We start from the raw sequence: 20,023 nt of genomic DNA on the forward strand, positions 1-20,023 counted from the left end.
TGTATGCGAAGTAATTTTAAAAGTTTGTGCTGGCCAAATTGACAGAATTTGTGGATATACTTAACATGCTTTTAAAAGCTTTACCAAAGTGTAATTCTTCAATAAAGTTTTGACTGTTTTAGTCTTAAGGTTCACTGAGGATTGGTGTATATTGGGATTAAGAAGACGCTAACCTCTAAAATGATCTTTTGGATAATTTTGGGAGGTGAATATTGTTTGTGGACTTTATGTCATATTCTTGGTTAAAATGTGTAACTGGAAAATCAATGTTTTTAAACCAACCCATTGGGGGAAGTGTAAGGCAAAGAAAGGGAAAAAACTTGGATTAAATAGCAAATAAAAGTATTTATGCTGGTATAGATCTAAGCTTCATTTTCATTTTCCCATAGCTTGTCATTCGGTAATATATGCACTTGCTTACATTGTGGCTTTTCTGGAATTTTATTGCTAGCTATGTTGATCTAATGATCCCAACAAACTTTGTGCACGGGTGGAACCAGCTGAAGATTGATGGGGTATTCGTGGTTATGACTGAAGGCATTCTTTCTACTTGTTAGGGAAGAGAATCTTTTAGTTTGTGCACAAGAGAATCTTTCAAGTTTGTGGACATGAGGATCTTTTAGTTTGTACACCAAATCTTTCAAGTTTGTACTTGTTAGGGATTTGCTATGTTAGTACTTATTACTGACTTTTAGTTCAACAAATTTTATTTGAACATTGACTTTTGCTTTTAGATTACTATATTCATTCTGTTCTTTGGGATAATTTTACAAGTCCTTTGGGTTTCTGATTGATGGAATTTATAGCAGGGAGCACTACCTATAGGTTGCTTCTATATAAAAAAAAAAAAGAAAAAAAACTCCTAGCAATTAAAAGTGTCAGCATAATATTCGATATCCTAATGTTTGTATTATAGCTATTCTGACATTTTTTATTATCAAGAAAAAGAATTTTTGTTGGCAGATGGGATGCTATAACAGTATAGTTTTCCTGACACATTTGAATGCTACGAGCCTATCCCCACATTGGAAGGGACGACATTTGTCCGAGGTGTGAGGAAAGGTAATGTGTCAGATTAGATTATCTATACTGACACCTTTAAATGCCGTTTAAGGTTACTTTTGTTGCAGTGTAAAGAATCAGTAGACCAAAAGGGCCTCGCTCATCCTTGTGCCTCGTGTGTGGTGCTATTTTTATTAATCATATTAACGATTCAAATTGACCGAAGGGCTCTAAGTATTCGTTTTAATTATTTGGAAGTTAAAACTGTTCAATTAATAGTTGAAGGGTCAAAGTTAAGTTTGTCATAATTTGAGGGGCACCAAAGCATTTTGCCCTATTCAAGCTTGTTTGGCTGTAGTAAAAAGTGCATTCTCCCCTCGGCTGCCTTCATCACATGCTAAATAAGAAGATCCAATTTTTTATTTTTTATTTTTTTACATTTTTCCAACAATGAAAGTATATTTCGGGTGTTTTTGTTTAGACTGAAAATATTAAGCTCGATAAAAATTGAGTTTGAACTACACAAGTTACAAATCAAATTGAGGTCGAGCTTCAAAATATGCTACGCTTGAGGTGCTCGTTGAGTCTAATTGAGCAGATTTTTTTTAGTTACAAATCAAATTGAGGTCGAGCTTCAAAATATGCTACGCTTGAGGTGCTCGTTGAGTCTAATTGAGCAGATTTTTTTAAAAAAAAAAATTAATGGGAAAGGCTCGATTGAACTTTGAATCGAGCTTGAGTCAAGATCGTAAGTCAAATCAAACTCAAGTAGGGTGATACTTAATATGCTCAAATAGGGTATTATTTGAGTTCGATTCAACTCGATTACACCTACTATGGATAAAACAATTAATGGATTGGAAAATCCAAAGCATGAAGATTAGAAGAACAAGATAATTAACATTGAATTCCAATTTTCTACTACAACCAACTTGAATTGGTAAGAGTTGCGGAATTTGGAAGTTTCCAAATGAGTTGTCCAGTTGAATTTTTCTTCTTTTCCTTAGACATTGTTTAACTCAATGAAATATGTGCTACGTTAAATTCTCTATATGTTCATGAATCTAATGTGGTCTTTTCAAAAAAAAAAAAAAATTTAATGTGGTCTAATGATTGAAGTTGTGGATTTGAGTGCATGAATCTATCTCTGAAACACAGAAGAGGATGGAAATTTGCGAAATTTTAGTAAACTTCATAATTTGCGAAATTTCAAAGCTACTTAAAATACGGTTTTGGAAACTGATCTTCAAAAAGTGAAGTAAGTGTGGAATTTCTATTTCATAGTAATTTTCAAAAGCTACTTTCCCCAAAGCTAGTGCTAATTTTCTGGAAAGAAAAATTTCTAAATTCTTGAGATTCGAAAGTTCTTTTGAATTACCATTTTTGTGAACCTTCATTGGTTATTGACAACATAATGTCATGATCACTTCCAATAAATCTTCCTCAATCATTGGAAATAACCAAAAATTTGCTTAGGAAAACAATATGAATACCATTGAATATATATATATATATACAACGTTATCTTGACCGATGTTCTTATTCACCAAGAAACCCAAAAATGCCATCAGCATCTTCTCGTCAAGAAACTGGTCACTCCATCAAGAAGAAAGGAATCATGAAGAAGAAAAAGTCAAGCAAATTTTCTTCTGCAAACACATACAACTCCACCAAGAAAGTATGTTTTTTGCTCGATTCTGGCCATACAACCAAGGAAGTAATTTCCTCACATGATTCTGCTGACAAGATTAACAAAGAGTCATTGGAGAAGCCCGTTTCCGGTGGAGGATTGCTTTGTAAATCACCATTCGTTTTCCAAAAGTTGGAAGGCGATGTCAACATCTTTAAAAACGTAGAAACTGGGGTTGCTGAAGTTACGCCTGTAGCTAATGGAGTAATGGTGAAGGGCCAATTTGTCCAGTTCAGTAGAGGAGTTTTGGTTAATTCTGAAAATCCGTATTATCTACCAATTGTCGACAATCATGGGTTTCTGTCAGACGAATTCAGCAAATTGGATGATCTTAGTATTTGTGATATTGAAGATGGTGGAACCGATTCTGACTCTTGTTACTACTACCCAGAAATCAAAGATTGCAAGAATTGAACAGGTATAAGATTGACCAAGACATAGTAACTTTCTTTTGAATAGGGTGTCTATCTATTGTGATGTTTAAACTGAATTTTTCATATGCCATGTTTAAACTGAATTTTTCTCTCCAGTAAAGGATAGAATTTGGCAAAGGATCTAACAATTCCGACATAGTTAATTTTGTGTTTCAAATATTTTGATTCTTTACTTTTCGGATGTTCAAAAGATTATGAGCAATTTTTGGTGCGGTTATGTCACAAAGGAATGAAGGATATGCCAATTTCACTCGATTATTTGAACAAACTTTCCAGAAGAAAGGGTTTAAGGCGATTAACGGCTTAAAATTTGGCATTATTAGCCAAGCAAACGTGGTGAATTGCAATACTAGCTAGCTGCAGATATGAGTTATGAATAAATTAAAGGAAAAAAAACTATATGCTTTCAACTTATGAATGTGAACATTGTTTTACTCAAAACGAAAAAAAAGGAATTTCAGATTTTTTTTTTTTTTTTTGGAGACAACCACTGTTGTATAACCTAATTTATCCTACACTAAAGGGAAAGAGACGGATCTAAGGAAGCCTAGGAATAATTCGGAGAGAACTGAACCACCACCAGATCAGACGGATGCACTACGCACCCGCCTGGATTTTTTGAAACTAAGCCACTTTAAATGTGACAATTAATGTGAGGTAAGATTTGAACTCTTGCCTCCAACCCCACCCAGCCATTAATGGCTGGGTGGTGGCTGGTGGGCTTGTGGTTAATTTGAGATTCAATATGGCGAATTTTCTTTTCTTCAATGCAGTTTTATTATGTCGCAAATTGATTTTTACACATGCGACAGTCTTTGAATTAGCAAGATGGGCAGACATGAATTGCAAAAATTTGTTTGTCTTGAAAAATTGGACCAATTACGTGACGAATGTTAGTAGTTTCATATAATCTTTTGTACAAAAGGTTATCATCCAATTTCAAATTTGATACTTTTATGATAACAGGTTGCCAAAATTTATACGTAAACTATCACTTGTTTTTGACAAAACAGTTTAACAGAATTCTCAATGTCTATATCATGTCTAACTCCTTTTCTAAGAAACTAACCGTATAACCCAGAAAAGTTAACTATTTTGTTTATTGGTAAAAGCTTACCAATGTATTAGCAATTTTTTTTTTGTTTCACAATTCTTACCACCTTTTTTTTCAAAACAAATTTTACGATTTCATTTGCAAAATCTACATCATCAATTGCAGAATCATTTTTGTATTTAGTTTATTATGCTTTAGCTTAAAAAAAGGTTCATTGGATAAATTATATTATTGGAAGAAAATAGGCCACATTCAAATCTAACTATTGTGGACATAGCCCAACACGAAACCACAAAAAATTTAAAGAAAAAAACTACGCTTGATATTTATATAGAATTGGTTTTGTTGTATCTTCTCCTCTGTTTTGATCTTTTCTCATTGGTCAACTTTCACCTTTGTTTCTATAAGGTTCCAAATGCTGGTGATTTCATCCTTTTATTGGTTCATAGGGGGCATTAAAACTTCCGAGGGAGAAAGGAAAAATGGGATAGTTTGAAAGTTGGGGAATGCGTGTGATGTCACTTTTCAATTGAAAGGATGCTACTTTTTAAAAAATAATAATAATAAAAAACTTACTCTTTTAGGAAATATAACTTTTGTTAAGAAAAGATTTACCATTTCAACATTAAACTTAACTGCTTATGTCAATATGTTAAAACTTAACAACTTATTTCAATTTATATTACAATTTCTTTTAGAAACCTTACCATTTTTTATCAAAACATGAAATCCAAAAATTTTAAAGTAAAGAATATGTGAAACTAACAACCTCATTGTCAATTGATGATGAAACTCCCAACTAGAGAAAGAAAGAGCAAATTTAGGTGTTATATATGATAGTTTATTCTATATGTATAATAGTAAAATTCTATATGATAGTAATATTTACCAATTTTCTTGCAAGTGTTGTCTTATCACTTGTTTAGTGTCTTACCAAAAAATATTTTAAAACAATGTGTCTTACCACTTGTTTTGTAAAACTTTTCAATTTAATATTCCACCAAAGTACTTCACAAAACTTATCAGAAAATATTGCTAGTGTACTTGGAACCAAAATTACCGTTTCTTAGTCCCATTTACTGCTGGCTTTCCAGCAAGTCTTATCACCCCAAAATACCACTGTACCCATTCTCACTCACTTTTGAACAATGCCTACTATTTTATTGATATTTCAATTCAGTTTCTTGGAATATTCACTACGTAGTAAACCTCATGCATTTTTTTTTGGAAAAACAATACCATTTCAGTCCAATAACTTACCACCTTGTTAGTACTATGAATACTTTTTCATCATGTCTAGCTAATTTTTGGTAAAGTCCATCACCTTGTTAGGTGAACATGGTAATTAGTCACAAATATGTTTCATTAACTACTTTTATACTGAAACTTACAAATGTTTTAGTAAAAAAATTTTCAAGTTATATGAAAAAACTATTTAACTATAAGAAAAAAAAGCAAGTACCATGTAGCAAAAGAGAAAGAAAAAACAAAAGAGAAAGTATCATGTAACAAAATACACGACGTTAAAGCTACCAAGTCTTTAGTATTTTGCTAACAAAAGTTTGTAAGTTTATTAGGAAACTTACGGTCTACATATGTGATGTGTTCAAAAATCTAGCACACATACGTCAAAAAGAAAAAACTATTGTAAGCTTACTACTCATGATTTATTTGTCCTAACTCCTAATTATATGACAGATTGACACAACTGATGGTATTAATACTGTGGTATTAAGTAATGCAACCTTTTCACAAGAAAAGTAGTGAATCAGATGGTTACCATGCAACATATTCTACCTCAAAATGCAACAATGTACCCTAAAAGTGAAAAGCATTGCAAAACCATTTTGGTTACTGTTGATTACACAAAAAGAAACATAAAGGTGGCATTTTGTTATTCAAACTCCACGATGTTCCCTTTGTGCATATATATACCTATACAAGAAAGCTCGGATTATTGTGATATGCATTGTTTCTGAGATCCATCGAGATGACCATCCCTTTTTCTGTAGCTATATCACTACAGAATCATTGCTTGAGAATGGATTCCATCAAGATGACAGTCTCTATTTAAAAAAAAAAAAACCTCTGTCCAAGCTACATCACCTCTTGAGAGTAGGACTCTAGTACCATGGAAGATAGCATTATGGTCTAGGCATATAGATGGTAATTATAGCGAATCACAATACAGCTCTCCAATAATTCATAATTACTGTCGCGCCCCATTTTTCGCGATGGAAAATAAAAAGGTTTTATAAAAGAATGTGATTTATAATAAATGAAAAAGGACCTAGAATGGGACTTTGAAAAATGCGACGATTTGGGTCCAAAATTTAGTCAAAAAGGGTTTTTAAGAAAAAATAGGAGTCGCCACTTGGTATGGAGTTTTGATGTACCAAATCACCCAAAAAATATTTTTGACAAAAATAAAATAAATCAAAACCCTTTTTGACAACTCCAGGTCTTTGAAAACAAGAGAAAATAGGTTCGGGAGTCACGGTTGAAGAAAGGGAAGGCAAAGGTTTAATTGACTCAAACCTAAGGCACCCTTTCAACCTAGTCTAAGCTAGTTGTGAGGTTTAGTCAAAATTTTCCTAATCTAACCCTTAATTTTATCACGTTTGGATGTTTCCTACATGGATGCAAATCTAAATTTATAAAAATATCGAAAGGGACACAATGTTCATTCAAGGGTTTAATTGAACCAATCGCATTAATTGCGAAGGCCAAAATGATTCCTTGAAAGTGTCACGAGTATGCGAATGATGAAATTAAAATAAAAGAAAAGAAATTAAATTATATACATATATAAGTGATCAAAGAAAAAGGGAATGCAACATAAAGGGTATGGGAGGCAAAAACTTGTGACATAATTTTCTTATACAGGGATCAATGGGGTATTTAAACTAAAAAGCTATAATCACCCATTTTCCATGTTTGAAAAACAATTATCCTAACATGAACAAGCAAATGAACTAGCTTAAATGAGATGCAATTCTAAATGACATGATTAGCGCCTATAGAGGGTAGGGGATAATATAATAGGGAATATCATGCAAATGAGAAAAGATCCTAAAAATAAAAATATGCATGAAGATGTAGTGAATAGCACACAAAGATGAATCTAACGCAAGACGGCCTAAAAGGTCTAGCGTTGGATTAGCCCATTTCTAAAAATCCTTACTAGCGTTGGACTAGCAAGTAAGCGAAGAGAGAAGCCACAACTAGCGTTGGACTAGTGTGGTGACGTTATGCATTAACAATTCATAGTGAAGCAGATAAAGCATAAATTAAAACAAATAAACACATAAGAGCACGTAACACATAACACGTAAGCATAATATCTAGATGCCAAAATCCTAAGAAAAGCGGATAAAACACTTAACACATAAGCCACATAAACACGCAACCTATCTATTACATCGGGGAGCGCCTAACTACAATCTAGGAGGAAAAAATATAATAAAACAAATCTAATTATCCTATCTATTACATTTTTTGAGGTATTTAAATACCTCTCGAATCATTATAAAAACTAACTAAAATATATATAAGAAAATTTGAATGACTATTTAAATCAAATAAATAAAGCATATAAAGATATATAAACACATAGGAACACATAGAAGCACATAAGAGCACGTAATTGTCATTGTAATAATAAAATAGGAGTACCTCCCGTTTGAAGTGGTGACTAAATGGAGTCAAATTATCCTAATTATACTCACAATGAACAAAAGGATCATGGCACCAATTTAATTGAAAAAGAAAATAATAATACAAGCACTAAATTCACACTAATATGTCAGACGTAAAGAAATTTAAGCAAATCTAAAAATTACAAGTTAAGTATATTCAAAAGTAACATAATTATCTATTAAAGAAAAGAAACAATCATAATAAAGAGAGTCAAAATTCATCAGGGACTGAATTGCAAAAATTAAAAACTTTTGGGGATAGAAATTATATTTTTCCAAAGTTCATGGGTCAAAATTAAATGAAAGATAAAATTCAAGAACCAAAGTGCAATTAAATTAAGTACCTAAGTGAAAGGAAATTAAAATATTCTGGGCCACAGTAAAACTATTCCAAAGACCAGGGGCTAAGGTGCAAACTTCGGTTTCTGATTTGGGCTAGCAAAGGCCACTGGGCCATCATTTTATTTATTTGGGCCGGATACTACCTAAGCCCAGACAAAAGTCCAAGCCAAAACACACAAGCCAGCCCCCCTTTTTTATCACTCAAACCCAACCAAAATAAAGCATGGGTCTAACCTTCTAACCCAACCGAAACCCAAAAGAAACATAAACCAAAGCCCAGCCCCAGAACCTAACAAAACTAGCTCTTGGCCCAACCGAAAAAAAAACATTAGCCCAATCCCCTTTTTTTTCTTTCTTTTCTTTTCTTTCTTTTCTTTCTCTTTTCTTCCCCATACGTTTCCTTTCCTTCTTCTTTGGCCAACCGAAGAAGCTTCAGCTGGCAGCCATGGTGGCCGCCGGTGGCGCCGCCGCCACCGGACCGCCACCGCCGGTGACCTTTTCGGTGATCAAAATTTCTCAAAATACACCTCTCCACTCCATTTTTCGCGTAAGTTCCATTTCCAGAGTTGGTTTTTACAAAAGAAGAAAGAAAAGTGGCCAAATGGCCAAAAAACAGCTGCATTTTTTATTATTTTTAGACCTTTAAACCTTCACTAAAAATTCATAAAAACATATTACAATACTCCTTATAATCTTTACATTACAAATATAATCTTAGCTAACAAGAAAACAACAACAAAAGACTACATTAAGACAAAACAGTTTCTAAAATTCTTTTTTTTTTTGTTTTGGCATTTCATCAAACATTTAGCATGCATGCATGAGAAACATTTCCTTTTCCTTCATCTGGTTCATGCCATTTCCCAAATTTCAGCAATGCAACAACAACAATAAAAACCAGCAAACAAGAGAAATTAATATACAACCACAACAATAATAAAAAAAAAACAGCAAAAACAAGAGAAATTAGACATTGAAACATGGATTGTAATATGGTAGAAAGAAAACTAGAAAATACCTCAGTGTAAGTGGTAGTTCCTTAACCAAAGGGTTTAATACAATTTCCACACCTTGAGCGTATCTCCCTGGCTCCCAAAGTTTCCTTCGTCTATCATTTTCTGTCCGTGGAGAGCTTAAGAAAGGCCAAAATGGGGAGCTTTGTTCTTGTGTGTTTTCTGGTGAGAGTCAAAGAAAGGGCTGAGGGATGTATATTGAGAGGGAGAAAGAGTCGAGTGTTTTTTTTTTTTGCTGTCTCCCAGCCGAGAGAAACCATATTGGGAGAGAAAAAGAGGAGCTTGTGTGTGTATTTGGTCCAAATGATTATTTTTTACCAGATGACAAGAAAGTTGAGTGTAGGAATGGGTTAAGTGTTTTTTGGTAGGAAAAATGTTGAAAATGTGTAAGTTTTGTAATAATTTGATTTTGATTTGATTTGATATTTGATATTTGATATTTGTTTTTTTTAACTTTTTTTTTTGTTTTTTTTTCTAAAATAAACCTGCAAAAATGAGAAAATTACACATTAATAATAATAATAATAATAGATAACTTATTAAATAGATAAAAATTTAGGAAAATATTAAAAATTGACAAAAATTTGGTGTCTACAGCTTGCCCCTCTTTGTCTAGAGTTTCAAAGAAACTCAAGACAAAGACGTAGACACCAAATTGTTTACCTGTCATCTTCTAGCTGTACCTGAGCCAAAATAAACAAGCCAACACTTGGCTGAAATTAGTGAACAAAAGATGTAATGAAATTGCAAAACATGTGACCGAACTCATGTAGAGTTGCCTACGTATCCCACCATGGGAATCAGGTCAAACGTAGTTCGAATGCAAGTGAACCACAATGAAACAAGTGCATTGACCAACTGTGATCTTTGCAAAGTCGAAAAAGTCTGAGCTCTCAAAACTTCAAAACATGAAACACAAAATGAATGAGAAAGCACAATTATTAATCAAAACAATCAAGAAAAGTAACTTGTCATAACTAGAAAAAGATGCGCGGAGGGACGCGGTTACGCTCCAAGAATGGGGGTAGAAGGGTGCGCGGTGGACGCTGAGACTCACCAACAGGAATTTAACTTGTCAAGAAGGGGGATAGAAGGGTGCGCGGTGGACGCTGAGACTCACCAACAGAAAATTGAATTTGTCAAGAAGGGGAATAGAAGGGTGCGCGGTGGACGCTGAGACTCACCAACAGGAATTTAACTTGTCAAGAAGGGGGATAGAAGGGTGCGCGGTGGACGCTGAGACTCACCAACAGAAAATTAAATTGTCAAGAAGGGGGATAGAAGGGTGCGCGGATAGAAGGGTGCGCGGTGGACGCTGAGACTCACCAACAGGAATTTAACTTGTCAAGAAGGGGGATAGAAGGGTGCGCGGTGGACGCTGAGACTCACCAACAGAAAATTAAATTTGTATTTTTGAAAAAGATACGCGGAGGGACGCGATTACGCTCCAGCAGAAAATTAAATTGTCAAGAAGGGGAGATAGAAGGGTGCGTGGTGGACGCTGAGACTCACCAACAGAAATTTAAATATGATCTTCTGATCTGATTTTTTGATTTTTGATTGATTTTTTTTTTTAAACAGATTGGTGGGATTGACCCGAGCCCAATTAAACACTGAAAGAAATGAAAATGCAAGTTCAATACCATCAAACTGAAAGATTAAAATGCATGTTGCTCAAGTAGTAATAAATCAAGACAAACTTACTTGGCGGACTTTCACCTTTCTTGATTGATTTTTTTTTTTGAACTTTAAAAAAAAGGGAATTATATTTTCTTTCTTTCTTCGAAAATGTACAGCAAAACTTGGAGCTCAATCCTTCTACCATTTGCCCCAGTGTGAATCATGCTCAACTAAGCCAGTATTATGTCACATAACCTTTCCTGCAAAAAGGAAAGGAAAAAAAAAGGAAAAGAAACAACTGTGATGAAAACACTGCCACCACCATAAGATCCCTTCGCCTTGAGAGCCGTGTAAACATGAGTTTCAATATCGATAAACTGCTTCTTTAGGTACGGTCGACAACCTCTTCAGAATCTTTGTAACCGTCAAATGTCAGTCATCCAGACTTTGTTACCATAAGATCCTCAATCTCAGGACCCCTTTGGGATAAATTATAGGGGATTGTCTTTTGAATGAGACCCAATAAATGGGAAACATAAACAATTGCAAAAAGTAGTATTCATCATGCAATAATGCTAATATGAAATAAACAATGATACACAATAAACAAATGGAATAGCAAATAGAATAGTAAAACAAAATTAGTGATTTTTTTTTTTTTGAATATAGGTCCTATGATCAAAAGTTGAGTTCATATTTAGAGGACGGCCTTTGATGAGGAAAAATGCTCCAACTGACCCTTTCGACGTCATCCATTTTGGAATTCATTATCGGCAAAAGAACAACAGTATGAAAGAGACCCAAATCAACATAGTCACCAGCTTTCAGACCTCAGCATCTTCTTCTTTGTTGTTAATCCTCTTGTATTCCAAACCCCTACCTCAGCGCCCTTTCGGGTTTTCACTAAGGTTACCTCCACCTTTTTCATTTTTTTTTGTTTTTGTTTTTTTTGTTTTTTGTTTTTTTGTTTTGTTTTTTGATTTTGTTTGTTTTTGTTTTGTTTTTGTTTTTGTTTTTAGAAGGTGTCCTTTCAGGTTTTCACCTAGAGACATAGACAAGACAATTTTAACACCAACTATATCAATGCAGTCATACTTTGATAATGAGTAGCATCAGTGAGACAACCTTCTCTGACATGTTTCAGAAAAGTTTGTATTAACATCATTTGCTAGTTGATTAAATTTTTTTTCTTTTTTTTTTTCAAAATACTGCAAAAGATGAAATTTGGCAATTTTGGTTCTTGCGATTAGGATCGGATAGAGTAGCAAAGGAAAGGTTAAGGCTTGAAAGGCTTGACAGCGGATCATATGATGAGTTTGCAATCATTTGAGATAGCATTCTTTCAAAACTTACCCCAATCTAGGGTGAGAGAGAGATAAAAATTTGCCCCAATTTAATTCTGACAGAATCTCTATTTTCTTTTTTTTCGATTTTCTTTTTTTTTTCCTTTTTTTTTTAAACAAATTGCCCCAGTATGGGGTTAGTGATCTTAAGGGACAGCCAAGCGAAAAGGAAAATGGTTATGAAAAGTCAAAAAGAAAGAAGAAAAATTAGGGATAGTATATCGAAATGGAAAAATGAGAGGAATTATGCCTGAAATCCGTCTCTTGCAGTATTGTTTTTTTTAAATTTTTTTTTTCAAATGAAAAACTTTTTGCACATGTCTGCATTGATTGGTTGGGGAAAAACTTGACCGTCCATTTCCATAAGAATAAGCGCTCCTCCGGATAGCACTTTCTTAACAATGAATGGTCCTTGCCAATTGGGAGCAAACTTGCCTTTAGCCTCATCTTGCATTGGAAGAATCTGTTTCAAAACCTTATCTCCAACTTCAAATAAGCGGGGCTTGACTTTTTTGTTGTAAGCCCGAGCCATTCGTTGCTGATAACATTGTCCATGACACACGGCATTCAACCTCTTTTCATCAATCAGAGACAACTGCTCCTGACGTTCTCTGATCCATTCAGCTTCTTCTATCTGAGCTTCCATCAGAATGCGCAAGGAAGGAATTTCAACTTCTGCAGGTAGTACTGCTTCCATTCCATACATAAGAGAGTAAGAAGTTGCACCAGTAGAAGTTCTGATGGTAGTTCTGTATGCCATTAGTGCATAAGGCAGCTTCTCATGCCAATCCCGGTGTGCTTCAGTCATCTTACGGATAATCTTTTTCAAATTTTTATTTGCGGCTTCAACGGCTCCATTCATCTGAGACCTATAAATAGCAGAATTTCGATGTCTGATCTTGAACTGTTCACATAATCCATTCACCATATCATTGTTGAGGTTTTTGGCATTATCAGTGATCAGCGTCTCTGGTACCCCAAAACGACAGATGATATTATTTCTCAAGAAATTCGACACCACTTTCTTTGTCACATGCTTATAGGACGCGGCCTCAACCCACTTGGTGAAATATTCAATCGCCACTAAAATGAATCGATGCCCATTTGAAGCAGGAGGATCAATAGTTCCGATCACATCCATTCCCCAGATCGAACATGGCCATGGAGCAGTCATACTATGCAATTCTGTAGGAGGAGCACGTATAACATCACCATGCATTTGACACTTAACACACTTTCTAACAAAATTTACACAGTCATGCTCTATGGTAAGTCAAAAATATCCTGTTCTCATGATTTTCTTAGCCAGTAGATGCCCATTCATGTGTGGCTCACAAACTCCACTATGCACTTCTTTCATCATATAATCGGCTTCCTCATCATTGATGCATCTCAAAAGGCCCAAATCAAATGTTTTCTTGTATAGCACTTCTCCATTCAAGAAAAATCTTGCTGACATCCTGCGTAAGAAATTTTTTACAACAGCATCGGCGTCAGGAGGGTAGGATCCCATTTTCATAAATTCCTTAATATCATTGTACCAGGAGCGACCATCAATGACCCTTCCCGTAACCAGACAGTGCGCTGGCCTATTCTGAAGTTGGATCTGTATAGATTCAATCACCAGCTCATCTGGATGTTAGATCATCGAAGACAGAGTAGCTAAAGCATCAGCAAAGGCATTACGAGTGCGGGGAATATGTCTGAGTTCCAAATTCCTGAATTTGCTAGCCAAACTAAGCAAGTTACAATGATACAACATAATCTTTGAATCCCGAGTTACCCACTGCTTAAGCGTCTGATGCACAAGTAAATCGGAATCACTGAATGCTATCAGGTCCTTGATCTCCATGTCCAATGCCATTTTCAATCCAAAAATACAAGTTTCATACTCGGCCATGTTGTTGGTACAAGGAAATCGTAATTTGGCAGTAGCGGGATAGTGCTTCCCTTCAGGCGACACTAAAATAGCTCCAATTCCAGCTCCGAAAGAATTTGACGCACCGTCGAAAAATAACCTCTATCCAGGATACTGCTCACTCATGTCCTCCACTGCTCCAACGAATAGAATTTCTTCATCAGGAAAGTAGGTATGCAATGGCTGGTAATCATCATCTCTTGGATTTTCTGCCAAATGATCTGCTATGGCTTGACCCTTGACTGCCTTTTGTGTTGTAAAGACAATATCGAATTCGGAAAGGATTATTTGCCACTTAGCCATACGTCCCGTGGGCATCAACTTTTCCAACAGGTATTTTAGAGGATCAGAACGGGAAATCAGGTAAGTGGTATAACCAAACAAATAATGTCTCAACTTCTGAGCTGCCCATGCTAAAGCACAACAACTTCTCTCGAGAAAAGAATAGTTGGCCTCATATGCTGTAAATTTCTTGCTTAGATAGTAGATGGCTTGCTCCTTTCTTCCAGACTCATCATGCTGTCCCAGAACACATCCGACAGCCTCTTCAAGAACAGACAAATACATAATCAGAGGTCTCCCTAGCTGAGATGGCACTAAGACCGGAGGATTTAACAAATAATTCTTGATCTTATCAAAAGCTTGCTGACAATCTTCATTCCAATCCATCGGCGCATTCTTTTTCAACAGTTTGAACAGAAGCTCACAGGTAGAGGTTAACTGTGCAATAAATCGGCCAATAAAATTGATCTTTCCAAGAAAACTCTTCACATCTTTTTGACTTTTTGGAATGGGCATATCTCGAATTACTTTTATTTTCGCAGGATCTATCTCTATACCCTTTTTGCTGACAATAAAACCCAATAACTTACCAGCCGGAGCTCCAAAAGCACATTTCGCAGGGTTCAACTTCAAATTATACTTCCTCAATCTTTCAAACAGTTTCTTTAAATCAACCAAATGGTCCTCAACCTTTTTGGATTTAATTATGATATCATCCACATAGACCTCCATCTCTTTGTGAATCATGTCATGGAACAGGGTAGTCATGGTTCTCTGATAAGTGGCTCCAGCATTTTTCAACCCGAAAGGCATCACTCTATAACAAAAGGTTCCCCATGGGATGATAAAAGAGGTTTTCTCTCTGTCTTCTTCTGCCATTAAAATTTGATGATACCCAACAAAACAATCACCAAAAGATTCAATTTCGTGTCCGGCAGTATTGTCCAAAAGAATATGAATGTTTGGCAAAGGAAAATCGTCTCTCGGACTGGCCTTATTCACATCTCTGTAATCAACACATACTCGCACCTCCCCAGATTTCTTAGGCACTGGCACAGGATTCGATATCCAGATGGGATAATGAGACACCATGATTATCTTAGCATTGAGCTGTTTCACGATTTGCTCCTTTATTTTGAGACTCATTTCTGGTTTGAATTTACGTGGCTTCTGCTTTACAGGTAAAAAATTTGGATCAGTTGGCAACCTGTGAACCACTATGTCTGTAGAGATCCCTGGCATATCATCGTATGACCATGCAAACACATCTTGAAAAAGCGTTAAGAATTCAATCATTTCCTCCTTTTGTTTCTTATTCAAATGAATGCTGACTTTAACTTCTTTAACCTCCGTCTTAGTGTCAATATTGATGATTTCTGTTTCTTCTAAGTTGGGTTTGGGTTTCTCTTCATACTGTTTTAAATCCCTTGAAATAGACTCAAATTCTTCCTCAGTATCGCTCTCGCTTTGAATTTCAGATTGCATGATTTCAAGTTCATGAGAGATATCGAGATTGCAGCTATCGAATTCCAAAATGGTGACATCCAAAGGATCAAAGGATTTTATTTGTGGCCATCTGAAAATAGAATAGAACATAAGTAATAAATAAATAGCAAATACCGAAGAAGTCTTTCATTTCATTAAATTCAAAATGCATCAAGACTTCACAAAAGATAAATATACAGACATGATTGTTATTTAAAGACATATTTAACCCAAACCTTTATTTTCGTTTCAGCAATTTTCTTGAACAAAGCAAGTTATATTAACTGAAACAAGAATAAAGGTTTAAAAGATGAAAGCAATTTCTTTTAACAAAAGATCCAGATTACTGTCCTATCTGGATGTGATCTAGACAAAAGACAATCCCCTTAAATTTACCGAAATTCCCTTCAAGAGGGAAGATAATCAGCAGTCCAATTCTGAATAGCTCCTTCGGTAATTGACAAAAATTCTGCATTCTCTGATGGCCCCTCCTCACAAGTAGCCCCAACAAATAGCTGAGGCAGGTCCACTTCAATCTCCTCCACAGGATTCTTCGTTTCAGGCTTAATTACCTCCGATGGACGAGGAAAAGTGTGATATAGCGGAGGGATATATAAGGCAGTTTGTTTGCCCTTCTTTTCGGCTTGTTTCCAAGCTTGTATTTCCTTTCTATCCTTAGCAGTTGGATGAAATCCCAGTCCAAATGTATCCTTCTGTGTCGGGATCTCTATTGGCTCCAAAATTCCTTGCAATTCCCTCCCAAGACCTTTTCCTATTTCATATCCGCCTCGAATCATCTCCCTAGCCATCATAATACTGGCCTCTGGCAAATCTGATTGAGTCGACAACTTATCCTTGGATGCCCATCCCACGGAGACGATGTCAGCAACGTGATGAGATGAAGTTGGAGTCCTTTTTCTATTTTCACCATTGAATTTTGCATCAACGATCATGGTACAGTCATCCTCAGCAAACACTGTAATGAGTTGATCATTCGGAATAAACCTCAACATTTGATGCAGAGAAGATGGCACTGAATTGGAAGCATGTATCCAAGATCTTCCAAGTAAAATGTTGTAAACACTGGAGAAGTCCATGACTTGGCAAGTAACTTGGAATTGAGCAGGGCCTATCTCCAATACTAGATCTGTTTCACCCATAGATTCCCTCCTTGAACCATCAAATTCTCGAACCACAGTTGCAGATGGACGGAGTTTAATATCAAGAAATCCAAACTTGGTGAGAGTGTTCCATGGACAGATATTCAACGCTGACCCATTATCCACTAAAACCCTCGGCAACAGCTTTCCATTGCAACGGACCGATATATACAAAGCTCTGTTATGTCCGATCCCTTCTGCAGTCAGATCATCATCGGAGAAGGTAATATGATTAGCAGCAAGTACATTCCCCACAATGTTAGAAAATTTATCCACCGGAATATCTTTAGGGACTTGAGCTTCGTTCAGAATTTTGAGCAATGTTTCTCTGTGCAGCTCAGAAGTCAAGAGAAGATTCAGAAAAGAAATCTGAGCAGGCATCCTATCCAACTGCTCCACTATTTTGTACTCGCTTCTTTTCAGCATTTTCAGAAAATCTACAGCTTCATTTTCAGACACACGAGGCTTGGGTGTCGGAGATTTAACTTTGGCCCTGGATTGAACATCAATATCGGAGTTTCCCACAATTTTCCCAGATCTAGTAATAGTAGATATATCTTCTTTCAAACAATCTTTACCCCCAATTAACAGACTGGGCTTCTTGTAGTTCCATGGTATCTCTTGCAAATTATTGACAGGCATTTGCTCTGGAAATTCGAGAATGGCAGGCTCTGATATATCCCATTCAAAAGATGGAAGATCCAAAATAAAAGGAATCTCAGAATTGTCAACCTCGGAAGGCCCTCCTTCTACCATAAACGGCTCCTCTTTCTCAAACACAAAAGATTTTAACTTTTCCTCAGCACTATCCTTAGTTATGGACTTTTCAACAGACAGTAGTTTCCTCATCTCCGCATGGTCAGTCTCCATCACGTCAAATACTTCAGTTTCATCTACAATGTACTGACTGGGGTCGACAAAATCTTCATCAGCGATGATAACCCCCACAGTGCTCCCATGCTCAGGTAGAGGATTCTTACTAACATTCGGTCCCTGCTCTCCCTTTCTTCTGAGAAGGATATCTCCAGAGTCAATCATGTCCTGAATCTTATGTTTTAAAATCCAACAATTGCCAGTGGTATGACCTGGACTTCCAGAATGATAAGCACATATTGCATGCGGATCATAACCGGCAGGAGGACCTCTGGGATAGATTTTGGGAGGAACAGTGCCAATTTTTCCAGCTGCTTTTAATTGCTCATACAACTGATCAATAGGTCGACCCAAGTTGGTGAAGGTTCGAAATTGCTTCTGAGTTTGAATTCCACTGGTTTGCAAAGGATTTTGAGAAGGGTTATTGTTCTGCAGGGTTGGTCTGGAATGGTAAATAGGACGAGAGTGATTTTGAAAGACAGGTTGTGGAGTTGGAGGTAAGGGCGAGGTATTCAAATGATTGGGTCGGGAATGATGGAATTGGGTAGTAGTGTGGTATACTGGTTGAGGATTGGTGTAATACGGGTAAGAAAAAGAATAGGTGGGATGATTTTTGGATCTGAAAGACGGGCCTTGATCCCATATAAAAGCAGTATCACCTTCTTTCTTCTTGAATGGTGGCTTTTTCCCATTGTTGTTTTGATTTTGTAGAGCATCCAATTGCAACTTTAATGCAGACACATTAACAATCTTCACTGCTTTGACAAATTCATCATACTCCTCCAATTTATTAATGATAGCAGCAAATGGACTTCCAATCATGCGAAAGATCTCTTCAAAATAAGGTGGATCGTGGGCCTTGATGAAAGTGCGAACAATCTCCTCCTCAATCATAGGAGGCTCCACTTTGACAGCTAACTTTCTCCACCGTTTTGCGTAGGTCTTGTGATCTTCTGACGGCTTTCTTTTCGTATCCTCCAGTGTGGTTCGTGTTGGCGCCAACTCACAGTTAAATTCATACTGCTTCACAAAAGCAGTTGATAGATCCAACCAGGTCTTGACTTCTCTAGACTTCAAATTTGAATACCAATCTAGAGCATCTCCCTCCAAACTTTCCGGAAATAGACGCATAGGCAAATTCTCATCATCAACAGGTTTACCTAACTTGTTGGCAAACATCTTGAGGTGCGTCTTTGGATTTCCAGTTCCATCATATTTGCTGAATTTAGGGGTTTTGAATCCCAACGGTAGCTGAATATCCGGGAAAAGACACAATTCATCGTAATCTAACCCACCATGCCTGCTCAATCCTTGATTCTTTCTCATAAAATCATCGAATCGATCCAACCTTCTTAACAGACCTTTGTCAATGGGTATAGGTTGTTCTTCTATCGCCGCCTTCCCTTGAGATGCAGTATCCAGTACAAAAGGCTCCGGAAGGTGGTGGTGCGGTCCCTGAGGGTTGGGAGGAATGTTCAAATTGATTTGTGGATGAGTTTGAGGGATTTGACTATTGGTTGGGTTCACCAATACATAATTCGGATGCATATAGGAAAAGTCTGAATTTAATCGGGCAAAGGTATTTTCAAGAGGGTTAGCGAAAGGAGGAGGGAAATGTGTTTGGGTAGTAGATGTGTGGGGTGGTTGATAGTCTTGTGCAGGTGGGTGATTATCGATAGGTTCTTGGTCGTTTGGGACACCACCACCATTGTTGCTGGCGACCAGCTGATCAATTACACGCCTTTGTGCGGCCATTTCAGCGCTTAACTCATTGAACTTACCAAGTACCTCACTTAATTGAGCTCCCAATGCTGTGAAGTCCGGCGATGTTACTATAGCAAATCTTTCCGAAATTTCTGGTAGTGAACTCATGTTTACAGACTGTCTCAAGGCTTTACTTCGGGACCTGGTGATGATGGGGCTTCTTCGGGTAGCTATTGTGAAAAATACCTGCTAGTGGAGAAAAGAAACTAATTTAGGGTTGGATGATCTGTCAAATTGCTGTAATTTATTCAAGAAAAAAAAGAAAAAAAGAAAGGAAAAAAAACATGAGTTAGTAGATATTTAAATAATTCAGATGCATGTCCTATGGGGGAGCCCTTTTTGTGC

The 20,023-nt window shown here is 36.3% G+C and overlaps 3 protein-coding genes across 3 annotated transcripts; all 3 read right to left on the reverse strand.

Annotated features, from left to right (window-relative positions):
• Window positions 1-12,491: 12,491 nt before the first annotated feature.
• Window positions 12,492-13,415, reverse strand: LOC113699900 (uncharacterized). Its single transcript, XM_027220244.1, has one exon. It carries the CDS (start codon window positions 13,413-13,415, stop codon window positions 12,492-12,494), a length of 924 nt encoding a protein of 307 aa, XP_027076045.1.
• A 54-nt stretch (window positions 13,416-13,469) lies between these two features.
• Window positions 13,470-14,060, reverse strand: LOC140010697 (uncharacterized). Its single transcript, XM_072058012.1, has 2 exons — window positions 13,946-14,060; window positions 13,470-13,828 (listed from the first exon to the last, which is right to left on the reverse strand). The coding sequence occupies exons 1-2, from the start codon at window positions 14,058-14,060 to the stop codon at window positions 13,470-13,472; spliced, it is 474 nt and encodes a 157-aa protein (XP_071914113.1).
• Window positions 14,061-16,288: 2,228 nt separating this feature from the next.
• Window positions 16,289-19,786, reverse strand: LOC113699902 (uncharacterized). The gene has a single exon (XM_027220245.2). The coding sequence runs from the start codon at window positions 19,784-19,786 to the stop codon at window positions 16,289-16,291; it is 3,498 nt and encodes a 1,165-aa protein (XP_027076046.2).
• Between the last annotated feature and the right edge of the window lie 237 nt (window positions 19,787-20,023).

The sequence above is a fragment of the Coffea arabica genome, chromosome 7c (assembly GCF_036785885.1).
Source record: "Coffea arabica cultivar ET-39 chromosome 7c, Coffea Arabica ET-39 HiFi, whole genome shotgun sequence".
NCBI classification, from domain to species: domain Eukaryota; kingdom Viridiplantae; phylum Streptophyta; class Magnoliopsida; order Gentianales; family Rubiaceae; genus Coffea; species Coffea arabica.